General features: G+C 41.2%; 1 protein-coding gene across 8 annotated transcripts in view; it reads right to left on the bottom strand.

Moving 5' to 3' along the window:
- Window positions 1-2639: 2639 nt before the first annotated feature.
- grin2bb (glutamate receptor, ionotropic, N-methyl D-aspartate 2B, genome duplicate b) overlaps window positions 2640-13231 on the bottom strand; it is a 141161-nt gene continuing 130569 nt past the window's right edge. For 6 of the 8 annotated variants that reach the window (XM_055204710.2, XM_055204709.2, XM_055204707.2 and 3 more), the window contains 2 exons: window positions 8979-9217; window positions 2640-5832 (listed from right to left, as the gene is read on the bottom strand). In XM_055204710.2, coding sequence (XP_055060685.2) covers window positions 3370-5832; window positions 8979-9217 — 2702 coding nt within the window. In that variant the 3' untranslated portion in view covers window positions 2640-3369. The remainder of the gene's footprint in view (window positions 5833-8978; window positions 9218-13231) is intronic. The other 2 variants (XM_055204711.2, XM_055204712.2) reach the window with 2 other exon arrangements.

Below are 13231 nucleotides of genomic sequence, written 5' to 3'. Positions count from 1 at the left end.
TGCAATAGAGACAGAGCGCAGTTATGCAAATTTGAAAACCACGCCCACCGGGGGGGAAAACAAGCCAACCGTCTCCATTGACCCCGCACTGCGAGAGGCCGCCTCCCTGCCATTTCATGCCCTACAACAAAAAAACGAATAATGCCCAAAAGCCGCTGCGCGACAACATGCACAGCCAACAAGCCAAAGAAATAAGTTTTTATAAGGTGTCGAGCCGCAAACCAGTCCTTAAGGAGAATAAAGTGGAACGCCGACTACGCCCCCCCCCAGCGGACGCAGCTCCACCAACGTGAGTACTATGAAAAGTTGCCTGTTTTCACTTTTGTGTCTTTAAACGCTCGTTTTTTGGGGTCGAAAGCTTATAAAAACTTATTTACAGATTAAACTTAAAAACTAAATAATACCGAAAAGCTGTTGGGTGACAAGGTGTACATCTAACAAGCCAAAAAAACTAGTTTAAATAAGTTTTTATAAGCTGTCGACTTCAAAAAACGAGCGTTTAAAGACACAAAAGTGAAAACAGGCAACTTTTCATAGTACTCCTATTAGTAAAACTGCGTCCACTAGGGGGAAACGTAGTCGGCGATCCACTTTATTCTCCTCAAAGGCTGGGTTTTATGGCTCGACAGCTTATAAAAAGTTATTTCTGGGTTCTTTGGCTTGTTAGCTGTACACACTGCCACACAGCAGCTTCCAGGCACCACTCTGTTTTTTTGCCATAAGCCAAAAATGACAAGGAGGCAGCCCCTCGCAACACAAAGTCATATTTACAGAATCTGTACAATTGCGAACCGTAAGTAACATTTAAAATAAGTGGTTTAAACCACAGATTACAAGAAAGACAGAATTAAAGACGACAAAGATGTCAATTTGTCTTAAATTCTGATTCTCAGATCAGAATGGCACTGTGTTCCTGGTGCACTGGATTAATAACGTTTCCCCATTTGGCTATAAAAAATCTTCCAGACAAAAATGTATCTCAAACGAGCGTTTAAAGACACAAAAGTGAAAACAAAAATGACAAGGAGGCAGCCTCTCCCAACACAAAGTCAATGGAGACGGCCGGACCGCCCCCCCCCCCGGTGGGCGCGGTTCCCAGGTTATGACGAGCTGCGCTCTGTCTCTATGGTCTTTTCTCAAATCATAGACTGCTAAGAGATATTTTTAAAAGATTTATGAACTAAGGTATTTTAAAAAACATGGTACCATGCAAATAAAGATGATGCAAGATCAACTGAAAATCATGGTAATTCAAAACTAATACTCAAATAATGTCAATATTCCTGTAACTCCCCAAATTTGGGGTTTGCCAAGCAAAACTTCAACATAAAGGTGTTGCCTTGTATTTCAAACATCTCGTCATTTTATTAGAATCACAGCTACTGTATCACCCTGACCCTGTATGATGCACATCAACAACGAGCAGGCATCTTATCTAAATTGACATAAAAGTATGAAACGCTCAAAATATGGTCATAAATAAGTAAAATACATGCAGGCTCTTCAAACACAAACTTTCACACAAAAAGAAATGTGGCAAAAAGTTAAGGTAGAAGTTCACAAATCGATAGCGATACATCAATTAAAAACCAAATATTAGAAATATTGTGCTTAAAGTGGAAACCTGTTTGGCTAACAGTTCATTCACGAAGAAAACCGTAGAAAAGAAATCTGCAATAAACACAACAAACTTCAAGTAAAGGATTTTCTCTAAGCTGTGGGCCAAACGTTCAAAGAGAAATCCTTTCTTTAGACAGCCCTGCCGTCAGAGTTCATTAGTGGAAACAATTTGGAAAATATTTGCAACCTTATACGTCCCTCGGTTGTCCAATTAAATGAGTTTATTGGTTTATTGATTCGGGCAATTTGGTTAAATGATATGTTTGTTTCGCCCCACCAAAATTCCTGAGAAACACCTCAACTTCCTTCAAGTGGGTATTGAAACTATATTTACGGATCATTTTATTACACTCTAATTTTTTAAATAGCATCTAACCTAGGCTTTTATGTGGTAAAACGTAGACCTGAAAAGTTACATCCTTTCTGTCTATTCAATGTATAGATCGGAAACAATTGAATATTTACATAAGATATTGAAATAAAATGATTTCATCGTACATAGCACAACCTGCCGACTGATATCAGCCTTAGGAAAGTACAAATGCGCATATCCACTGCTAACAAATCCACGATCCTGGTTTTATTTTGCCGATTGATCAAAGATTTCTTTGGAGAGATGGGGGACAAAAAATGAATTGAACTGATTTTGGTTGTCAAAATATGAGTACAGTGTACTGTTATGTTGTGCAAAACCTTGAATTATGTTCCTATGTTTGATTGATCGTTATTTTCTTAAAATCGCAGTTTTGTGAATTAATACTACAGTACGCCATGAATGCATTTTTAGGCAAGTGTGCTGGATATTCCTTATCAGTGCTTACGTCATTAAAAGGACAGATCGTGAATAATATGATTCACCCTATGACAAATCTCTGTGCAGTGACCAGAAAGTTACCATGGCAATATGACCTGTAAATCTGGTATACTGTAAGTCTTGGTAAGGCACATAACGTGCTGTGTATTAAACCAATATTGTTCTGACAAACAAAAAAAGTATAAAATAAGAACACAATAATACATTTCCTTAAGTACAGCTGAAGTACTTTGCAAATCATGCCTTGTTCACACATTTTACAGCACTCCATACTGGTAAAATAAACTTGAATAATCAATAATAAAGAACCTTTATGGTTTGTCTACAACTCAACTGACAATCAAATAAGCTCGATTAAGAAATCAAATAAGCCTCCTGCAAAGTGGTTTGTTAACTAATAACTTAAACTACAGTACAAATATGCAACAGCATAAAACACCCATAAACCAAGCCCAAATGGAACATCATAAACATTGTAATAATATATAATAATATTATTATCAAGAACATTATCAATACAATTATTGTAAGTTTTACCCTGTTGTTTAAAACGGTAATTGATTTCCATCCACGATTGTACAAAGGATTGTACACAGTTGTCCCATCTGCAATCTGTGCATTGGCCACTGTTTCGATGACAGGAGCAGGGACGTGGTGGGATATACAAAAAAAGAGAGAATAAAAGAGGAATCAACAGGTTTTTCCCCTAATCTCAACTTTTCAACAGTGGGCAGGTCCCCTCTCTCTATATACATACGCATGCTTGACAGCGCATCATCCACTTAATTAAAGCATGAGTCAGTTCCTTACACACAGTTTCCTCTTCCTTTTCAAGCATGAAGGTACTAATTACACACTGCCTTTTCATGTTCCTCTCTTGTTCGCATGTCCATTCGCCTCTTTCGAACATATATATCTGCTTCTGACTCCTCCCTTCAGACATCAGACTCTATACTGGAAAGCTTCTCATAAACATGTCCGTTGCTTGAGCCGTTAAACGGTCTCTGTCCTTGCCCCATTCCTAACCCATCCCTTGCTGACAGCAGCTTGTTGTTGCTAGGTCCTCCACCGTGGTGGTTGCCAAGAGGCCCGCCCAGACATAGCTCTTTGGGGAACCGAGGGGCCACATTGGACAACACCCCAGAAGTGGCAGAGGCAGGCAAATAGGAAGTCACCCCCATGGAGCCCCGGAAGTCAGCCCGACTGTTGTTGAGGAGCTGCTGCTGCTGCTGTTGTGGCGTCTGTTGCTGCTGTGCCTGCTGCTTTTTGATGTAGTATGATTTGGCGCCGTGTAATAGACACTGGTCGTCGCCGAAGGTTGGGATGAATGGGTTCTGGTTCACCTTATCTGGGTAGAGAGATTTAGACAAGGAGTAAGTCCCGACCCCTCGGGTACCGCCCACACCTCCTCCCATCATGCCTCTATCCCTGTCCCTCATGTCTCTCTCACCCACGGAGCGACGATGCAACCCACCTTCACCCCCACGGAATAAGCTAAATGATGAACCCCCACCCTTTCCTCTGTCCCCTGCACCAAAATAGCTCGTCTCCTGATCCCCTCCCGCGTACTGCTCAAACATCTGGGCGTAGGGGCTCGTGCCCTCCATGTACCGGTCTTTGTCTTTTAGGCTCACACTTCGGGGTGGAGGAAGCATTGATGCACCACCACCACCACCTCCAAACCCACCCATCCTGCTTGCCCCTTCCTTCTGCAGATCTACAAATGTATCATAAGAATGCTGCCTGCGCAAAACCTTACCACCTGGGCCAAATTTCCGCCTCTGTACCTGGGTTTGGGCCCCTGTGCCTCCCCCTCCCTTTACGCTCTCCAGAGGGCGCTGGCCCCCAATTTGATCCAGGAGGAGGTGGTTGTCCTCACTGATGTCATACAAGTTGCCTGGTTTCTTGCACGAATCACACCGCTTGCAGGAGGCTGAACTAGGACGGCTTGAGATTTGCCCACTCCCTCCACCTCCTCCACTTGGTCCCCCAGCAGTTGGGTAACCCCCACCCCCACCTCCCCCATGCATGCAAACTGGCTTGCTTCCTCCAACTCCTCCGCTGTGGCAATTCCGACATTCCCAATCCCCTCCAGCCAACCCGCCGACCCCTCCAATGCCCTTTTCCCAGCATGCATGGCCCTGCTGCCCAGGTGATCCTCCTCCCATTCCACCCTTACACTCTGTCTTTTTGGATTTACCTTTCAGGAAATCTTCCATGGGAACCAAGCTAGTGCATGCTCCCCCACCACCACTAACTACGCCACCGCAACCACCCCCTCCTATTCCTGGAGCATCACCTAAATCCAAATGCTCCCATGGGGATGCCCCTTCCTTGGCTCGAAACTGGTCCACATAGAAGTCCCTCAAATTCTCTTTGTCTCTGAATAAATAAGAGGTGCAGTTACCACTTCTCTGGCTCTTGCGCTCCACAGGCGGGGTGGCTGAGCGATGTGCTTGTGTCGCTGGATGGTGGTGGTGATGATGGATAGTGTGGTGGGTGCGTCTTCTGAAGCCAAGCTCAATCTCATCCTGCTCACGACGAGACTTGGCCGAAGCAGGTCTCTTTTTCAGGCTGTCCCTGTACTGTTTGCGCCGTTTGCCGTGCCCTTCAAGGTTCCCGTAGGTTACGGTGTGAGTCGAAATATCGGACACATCAGAACGTATGTTTCCATCATCGCCTCCCGATCCCACCCCACCTCCCCCGCAGTACCTGTCATGTCCTGGAATAAACCCTGAACTGGATGCCCCACCCTTGAAGGAGAACTTCCCGTACAGATCTGGCAGGCCGGACTTGAAGCTTGACTGGGTTGGGTGACCTGCAATCAGGTCAAACTTTTCCCTGTTCCGGTGTGTCAGCGACTGGCGTGGCTGGGTGGTGAAGATGGGCGCTACCCCTCCCCCTAAACTGTCACAATCGTACCCACCCTCCAATGAACTGGCACTGCCTAAACTACGTGGTCGGTTAGGCAGGGGACCCGACATACCGAGAGCCAGTTCGGATCCCGTGCCCCCATGGTGATGAAGGTAATGATCCTGGTACAGGTTGCTGTCCTTCAGGTGCAAATTCCCAAAAGTCCTCTCCACCTCGCTTACATAGTCGCTGAACATGTTGTCCTCTGGCAGGTAAGGTGGTGGAGGCTTGCAGTCAGAGTGGCCTGCTAGGCTACGCCGGTGTTCACTGATGTCATAAACAGCGGACTCACGATGGCTGTAGTCCAATGCGCTGTGCGGTGAACCGTTGACCCCGGGCACAGAGGTCATGTTCTTGGCAGTACGCAACAGGCGGAGAATGTTGGAGTGCGTGTTGTTCATGTTCATGTTCATAGTGGCTGATGGTGAGTTAAGTGCCGATTTGTTCTCTTCGATTTGAACACCATGGATGCAACTGTAGATGCCCTGTAGGACAAACAAGATGAAGAATAGAAAACAAAAACAAAGAAGAGGAGACAAAAACGTGGTATTAGTATAGTTGTCTTTTTTAACATCTTATAGGTGTCCTGGCAAAGGAACCACAGATGTGTTTATTACATTATCCATTTTTGAACACAAGGTTAAGGCTTTTTCTTGCGGACACCCTTGGGTGCCTTATTAAATGTGGAAATGAGTCACGATTCTCTGCCATTGAGTTCACCCAACCATCAATTCATTAACCGACTTCCTTTTGTGTTCTGCGAAAAAAGAAAGTCAGGGGTTTGGAATAACATGAGTGATGAAAAAAAATCATATTTTAGTAATTTCGTTTCTGTGTCCAAACACTTACTGGGTCACAGCAGCATATAAAGATAGAAAGAAATGAATAGAGGAAAATAAAGTGAATGAAGTGAGAGAACAGCCGAGGGTGACAGAAGTACAGATTGATGAGGACTGGGTGACAGGTTTGCAGTTACTCTGAGGTCTTGAGTGCCCATCAATGTTTTCAATCAATGTGATTAAAATTCAGCCGACACGGCGGTGTCTACTCAGTTTCTCCTTCATCATTGCTATGACAAATTAATTACACAATAGTCTAATAAACCTCTCCCGCTCATTTAACAGTCATTCAGATTTACTTAATTTCAATTCCATTTTTCTATTTTATCAAATGCATTTCTTAATGGCATACTGTATGTGTAATAGTGAAAATGGCTAGGAATCAAAATAATTATCTTTTGCAAATTGTTGGGTGTTGCCATTTATATCCAGACTAACAAGGAGAGCAGGTTGTGATGCACTTTGGCGAAACATTGGCCAGGCTGAAGGTCATACATGTACTGGTGATCCACCCCTCCTGTGAGCCAACATGTCAGAAATGTTTCTTGTCTCGCTAACTGTATACGCACTCTCGGGTGTGTTTTGTCTTCCTTTTCTTTATGTTCCCCTTATCTCTTCTACCTTTTGTCTGTTTTAACTTAGGTCATCCTTCCCAGCGTACCTCTTATTCCCATTCATCTTCTGACCCTTCCGTCCAATTGGACTGGAACATATTCTCAGCTAGTGTAATCTTATTTCTTTTTCTCTTTAGCCTCTTGAGAGCTGCTATTTTTTTCCTTTTTGCCTGTTGCCTTTTCTCTTTTCACTATACATTCTTTTTATCCTTAACCATCTAACGCTGCTTTATCTGGTGTTCAACCACTTATTTACATCACAAAGGGAAATAAATCTACTATGATAATCATATTTCATTGCGCTTTTAAAATAACCTCAACAGGATTTGAAAAAATAATGTGTTACTCTGAATTGTGTGTAAGCTAATTTTGAAGGCTTTTCCATGAGAGGAACAGCATGGATTTTTTTGACACGACAATTTCATTACTACTAGGATATCCATTTGTAATTTATCGCAAAATTATAAAAAAATACAGTTTTTGCTCATCAGTATTGTAGTTACATCTAATGTAAAAAGCGTTTTTATATCACAATGGCCTGGTTTCAAAGACAAAGCTGAGAAAAAAAACAGGACTATGCCTAAGTTAAATAAAAAAACTTGAAAAAGCAGTTTCTGGCATATTTTGAGACCTGTCAGTGCAAGTTCTTTTCTGTTGAGACAGGTCAAACATGCGTCTTAGTCTAGGACTAGCCTTAAGCCTCGTCTGTGAAACCGGGGGATTGTGTAAGTAAATAAAATGAAAGTTACTCAATAATAACATAACTGCAAAAACTGTTTAAAGCAGTTTCACACTGCTTTTAAAGATCAGCACTCCTGTTACTATCTGCAGGACTTGACCTATGTCCCTATGGAGCAGTTTTACGGATAGGGTTTCGATTAAGCCAGGACTACGCCTTAGCTATATTAGAACATTTATGGACATATCTTGCAAAAAACAATACTAGTGTGCATCTTGAGACAAAACAATGTCACTGATGTTAAGATAAGTCAGTGCAAGATGTTTTTAAATTAAAGGATTAGTCCATTAAAATCCAGATAATTTACTCACCACCATGTCATCCAAAATGTTGATGTCTTTCTTTGTTCAGTCGAGAAGAAATTATGTTTTTTTGAGGAAAACATTTCAGGTTTTTTCTTATTTTAATGGACTTTAATGGACCCCAACACTTAACCGTTTTAATGCAGTTTAAAATAGCAGTTTAAAAAGGACTCTAAACGATCCCAAACGAGGCATAAGGGTCTTATCTAGCGAAACGATTGTCATTTTTGGCAAGAAAAATAAAAAATATGCACTTTAAACCACAACTTTTCATCTAACTCCAGTCCTGTGACGCCCCAGAGCGACCTCACGTAATTGCGTAATGACGTCAAAAGGTCACGTGTTACAAATGTGAAAAGCACATTTGCGGATCATTTTAAACAATAAACTGACACCAAGACATTAATTAGCATCATTCGACATACAACAACGTCCGAGCGGTCCTCTTTCTCTACACTTGTAAACACTGGGGTGTAGTTTCGCATACGTCATCCGTGACCTCTTGGCGTGATGACGTATTACGTGAGGTCGCGGTGGCGCATCACAGGACTGGAGAAAGACGAGAAGTTGTGGTTTAAAGTGCATATTTTTTCTTTTTCTTGCCAAAAATGACAATTGTTTCACTGGATAAGACCCTTATGCCTCGTTTGAGATCATTTAGAGTCCTTTGAAACTGCAATTTTAAACTGCATTAAAACTGTTAAGTGTTGGGGTCCATAAAAATTAGAAAAATCCTGGAATGTTTTCCTCAAAAAACACAATTTCTTGTCGACTGAACAAAGAAAGACATCAACATTTTGGATGACATGGTGACATCTGGATTTTTTAAAAGAAAATTGACTAATACTTTAAGGCAGCTCAAACATGCATTTTAGTCTGGGACTAGGATAAGCCCTGTCTGAGAAACCGCCCCAAAATGTCTACATCCTAGTCCCGGTACTGCTGAAATTCAGTACATCGGCACTCTTGCCTGTGTAATTTTGCTCAAATCTAGGCCGAGCACGTAAGCGTTCTATAATTCTAAGCCAGGATTAAGAACTCCAAAGCTAATTGAACTCAATAGGCTGTTGGCTACAGAATAATAAAGTCAATGCTTTTCCCGGAGAGCATAAGTTCAAAAGTAAACCTGCTACTCACCCTGCTGATGGAGAAAGTGATGCCGGGCTTGCCGGAGCACACACCCATGAAGCAGAATCTCAGTTGCCAGTAGAACAGATGCTCTGCGATGAATGTGATGAGGGACAGGGCCATGGCAGCCCCCAGCATGTAGAATACACCTGCCATGTTGTCTACATCCAACTGACTGCTCATCACCTCATTTTTCTCATTGTGGCAGATGCCAGTCAGCCACAGGGCTTCGAGTTCCTCCATTTCACCTGGGGTCAAACGTGCATCAAGAATTGCATCAATGGACAATGGAGACACGCAAACTCAGTAGAATGGATGTTGTAGGTTAAGAATTGTAATAGCAACATTTTTTAACATTTACAGACAATTTTACTTAAAGCAACATTTTAAATGCATATACATCAGTGGCGGCTTGTGACTGCTCTTCAGAGGGGCGCAAATTCAAAATAAGTGTTTGGAGTGTCATGTGTGTTGCTCGTGTTTTCAAAATATATGTTTGTTGCATCATGTAAACCATGTGCATCAGGTGTCAAAATAAGTGCCTGCTGCACACGCATCCAGGGTTTCCCGCAGCACATTTCAGTTAAGGCGGATTAAGTTTGGATGTCAATGTTACTGTAGGGGAGAAGTGGGGAACTGGACGGCCACTGTCCTGCAGAGTTTAGTTCCAACCCTAACCAAACACAATTAATTAGGGTTGGAACTAAACTTTGCAGGACAGTGGCCCTCCAGGACCAGAGTTCCCTACCCCTGCTGTAGGGCAGGGTTCCCCAAATCTTACCCTGGAGGGCCGGAGCACTACAGAGTTTATGTCCAACCCTAATCAAACTTACCCCCCTGTGATTTTCTAGTGATCATGAAGACCTTGATTAGCTTGCTCAGGTGTGTTTGATCAGGGTTGGAGCTAAACTGTGCTCCGGCCCTCCAGGGTAAGATTCGGGGGACCCTGCTGTGGCGGATAGCAGGGGCTAAAGCTAAATTTTTTAGCAAACGTAATTCTAAAAGATAATGTTTTAGACAGAAATATATTTTTGCTGTGGTCAATAACTGTGTTGTCTATCAATACCAGGTGGATTTTTGAACAAATGTAAAACGACTAGTATAATTTCACTTTAAACTTAAGAAGCGCATTGCTACTTCGACGAAAGTAACACGCAGGTGGGTCAAAAGCAACACAACATAATAAGATAGATTTCGTGTTACACTTGGATATTTTGTCAATTATCTTTGCAAAAAATGATTAAGTCACATTTTCATTTTAAAGTTTTCTCAAAGCAACCCAACAGTACAAACATGAATTGATGAGTAAAAAAATCAACAGTATGAACACTATAAAAATTCAATTATAATATACATTTTCAACATGCAACAGAATTAGCATAATGCGTCATAATGAAATGATGAAATAACGTGATATTTGTCAGGGTTGCATGCTAAAGATGCTGTCATTTGGAATGCAAATTTTTGTCAGGGCTTTAAATCGCTTTGTTACTTTCATGTCGCGTTACTTTCACCTCGGGTTTCCCCTATATGTAGAAATGCGACGCTGGAGCACAAAACCAGGGTCAACTTTTGAAATTGAATGATGAATGATTGCTACATAAATAAGCTTTCCATTGATGTATGGTTTGTTAGGATAGGACAATATTTGGCCGAGATACAACTATTAAAAAAATTAGGAACTTAAGAGTGCAAAACAATCTAAATATTGATGAAATCGCATTTAAAGTGCAAAGTCCAAATGAAGTCTGTATACAGCAACGCAAATAACTAATGAGAAGGTATGTTCTAGTGCTCTCTCCTAGCTTACCGCTGTAATGACCTTGTGGACCGAATGAGGAAAACTGTAAGTTTTACATAAACCAAACTAGAGTTGGTTCCTGGCCAATTTTGATTTGGGATTTTCTGCATCCACTCACAAAAATAAAGTTTGGATATATTTACGGTAGGAAATTTACAAAATATCTTCTATATCCAAAATATCCTAATAATTTTTGCCATATAATTTAAGTCTATAATTTTGACCCATGCAATGTATTTTTGGCTTTTTCTACAAATATTCCTGTGCGACTTATTTGTGATCCAGGGTTACATATACATTTTCGGGTCGCTAAAATATACAATATATTTTTTTTATTTCGCCATTCAAGCATCTATTAATATTTATGGTGAGAACTGGTTAATCTATACACAAGTTGGGGAAGGACAACTTGGCATTCCCAATTCACCCAACCTGCATGTCTTTGGACTGTAGGAATAAACCAGAGCAAACCCAAGCTGTTACAGGGAGAACATGCAAACTTCAAACAGAAAGACCCTTAACCCAGCCAAGACTCATACCAAATAATGCTGTGAGGCAAAAGTGCCACCCCAAATATGCAAGAATTACACAGGAGGACCAGTCGAGTTACAGAAATTTTGTGTGTTTTGGAGAGCTTTTTTGTAAACACGCCCGTCACATTTGTCTACATACTGTATGACACTGTATCTCAAAGCGTTCCAGCGCTGCATTTATTTACAGCGCCTACAAAACCCGGCACAGTAAACAATTACGGCCACTGCGACGTGTAACATTTGTCACGACAGATTAGTCCAAACTCAAACCCACTGGAGCTTTCTCTCATTAACAACTGCTTATGGGAGTCACTTGCGATTTGGTTCCCAGCACTAATAAGGCCCCCGAGGGGCCTGACAGTCCTCATAGGAGGGACAGGATCAAATTCCTAAACCTCTTTCAGGGTCCCTGAAGTTGGTCTTTATGGAATAATGTAGATATAACACAACCATACATTTTTCACTCAATATATACACAAGCACACATATACATGCCCATTCATTCAATAGCTGCATTTCTATCACACAGTGGGAAAAGTGCTGTCTAATTCTTCAAAAACCTGACACCCATATGTGTGCGAGTGACTGCATGCTGTGCCTGTTCTTTCATGTGTACCTGCATGTATATGTCACACAGTTGATGCCTTTGCAATGTACTTCTGAGATACATTTGACACTTGCAAATAAGACTCTATTTTTGTTCCTGGATCATATGCAGGCTTACGTAACCACAAGTGATACACTTGACCATATAAGTGATACAGCTAACCATATACCTTTAGACAGCATGCCGAGTTGAGGTGCACTTTGTGTGGATATGCCTGCATTAAAGCTCATTGTGTTTCTGATCTAATTTAACAAAGTATTTTTTGCATGATGATGCACTAGTTTATATCCACTTAATAAATGTATTAATACAGTTTGTTGCGGTGTACATGTTTTCCATTTGTTCCTGAATGTGTCCCTTTTCTTAGATGCTGTTTGGGTATGAGGGGATGATTTCCAGAAATAGCTTCTGGATCTAGATCACTAGTAGGTTATAACAGTTAAAACCAACACTGTGCATTGTAACACTTTCTGTTGATTTAAACATACAGCTGTTTTGTATTTAAGTACTTTGTTAGCATAATCTAGTACAGCCATATATACATATAAAATATAAACATTAGAGCAATTTATTGCCAGATCTTATTTTCCTGCCAACAACTTTGATATTAACACAACAAGGCAAGCATGTGAACCATCTTTCTTTTATGCATACTGTAGCAACATTTGCTATTTGATATCATAGGCAAAGCAAGCTTAGTGTAATATACATCCAACCAACAAATACATTTAAGAGACTTAAACTAAGAAAACAAACCATTTTTATGATGCCAAAGAATGCATTGGAATAATATATTAAATTGCTCTCTGATATCTACAGAACATATGATGTATATGGCTTTATTAAGTGCAAAATTATCTAGATTACAATCCTAGGATTTGCCCTCCGAATTAAATCATCTATTATTACCTTATTTCAGGGGTCTTCAACTATTACTCTTCGAGGGCCACATTTTAAAATTGTAAATATGATGCGGGCCAAACCTTTACCCCTATTTTTACCTAAATATATATTTTTTTACTTTTACCCATTATATATCCGCGCTGTCCGATGAAAACCACGTATGTCCATTTTGCCGATTATGAGATTTTTCAATGGATTGAATGTTCAGGTTAATTTCCATATACAGTATGCTTCACATATCTAAATGGACAATGAAAAGTTGTGGAATCATGTCGTCTGATTTTCACGTATATCCACTTGGTGTCAAAGCTGTCAATCACGCCGCGTATCTCCCGCCCTGTGGAAGCATCTCGCTGGTCTTGTGAAGTTTATCGAAGCTCAGCACTGGATAGCCGAATAAACATAGCCTGGTGAGACA

This window comes from Misgurnus anguillicaudatus, chromosome 3, assembly GCF_027580225.2.
Source record: "Misgurnus anguillicaudatus chromosome 3, ASM2758022v2, whole genome shotgun sequence".
In the NCBI taxonomy this organism is placed as follows: Eukaryota; Metazoa; Chordata; class Actinopteri; order Cypriniformes; family Cobitidae; genus Misgurnus; species Misgurnus anguillicaudatus.
Note: the sequence above shows the minus strand (reverse complement) of the source record. Positions and strands in the feature narration are given on the sequence as shown.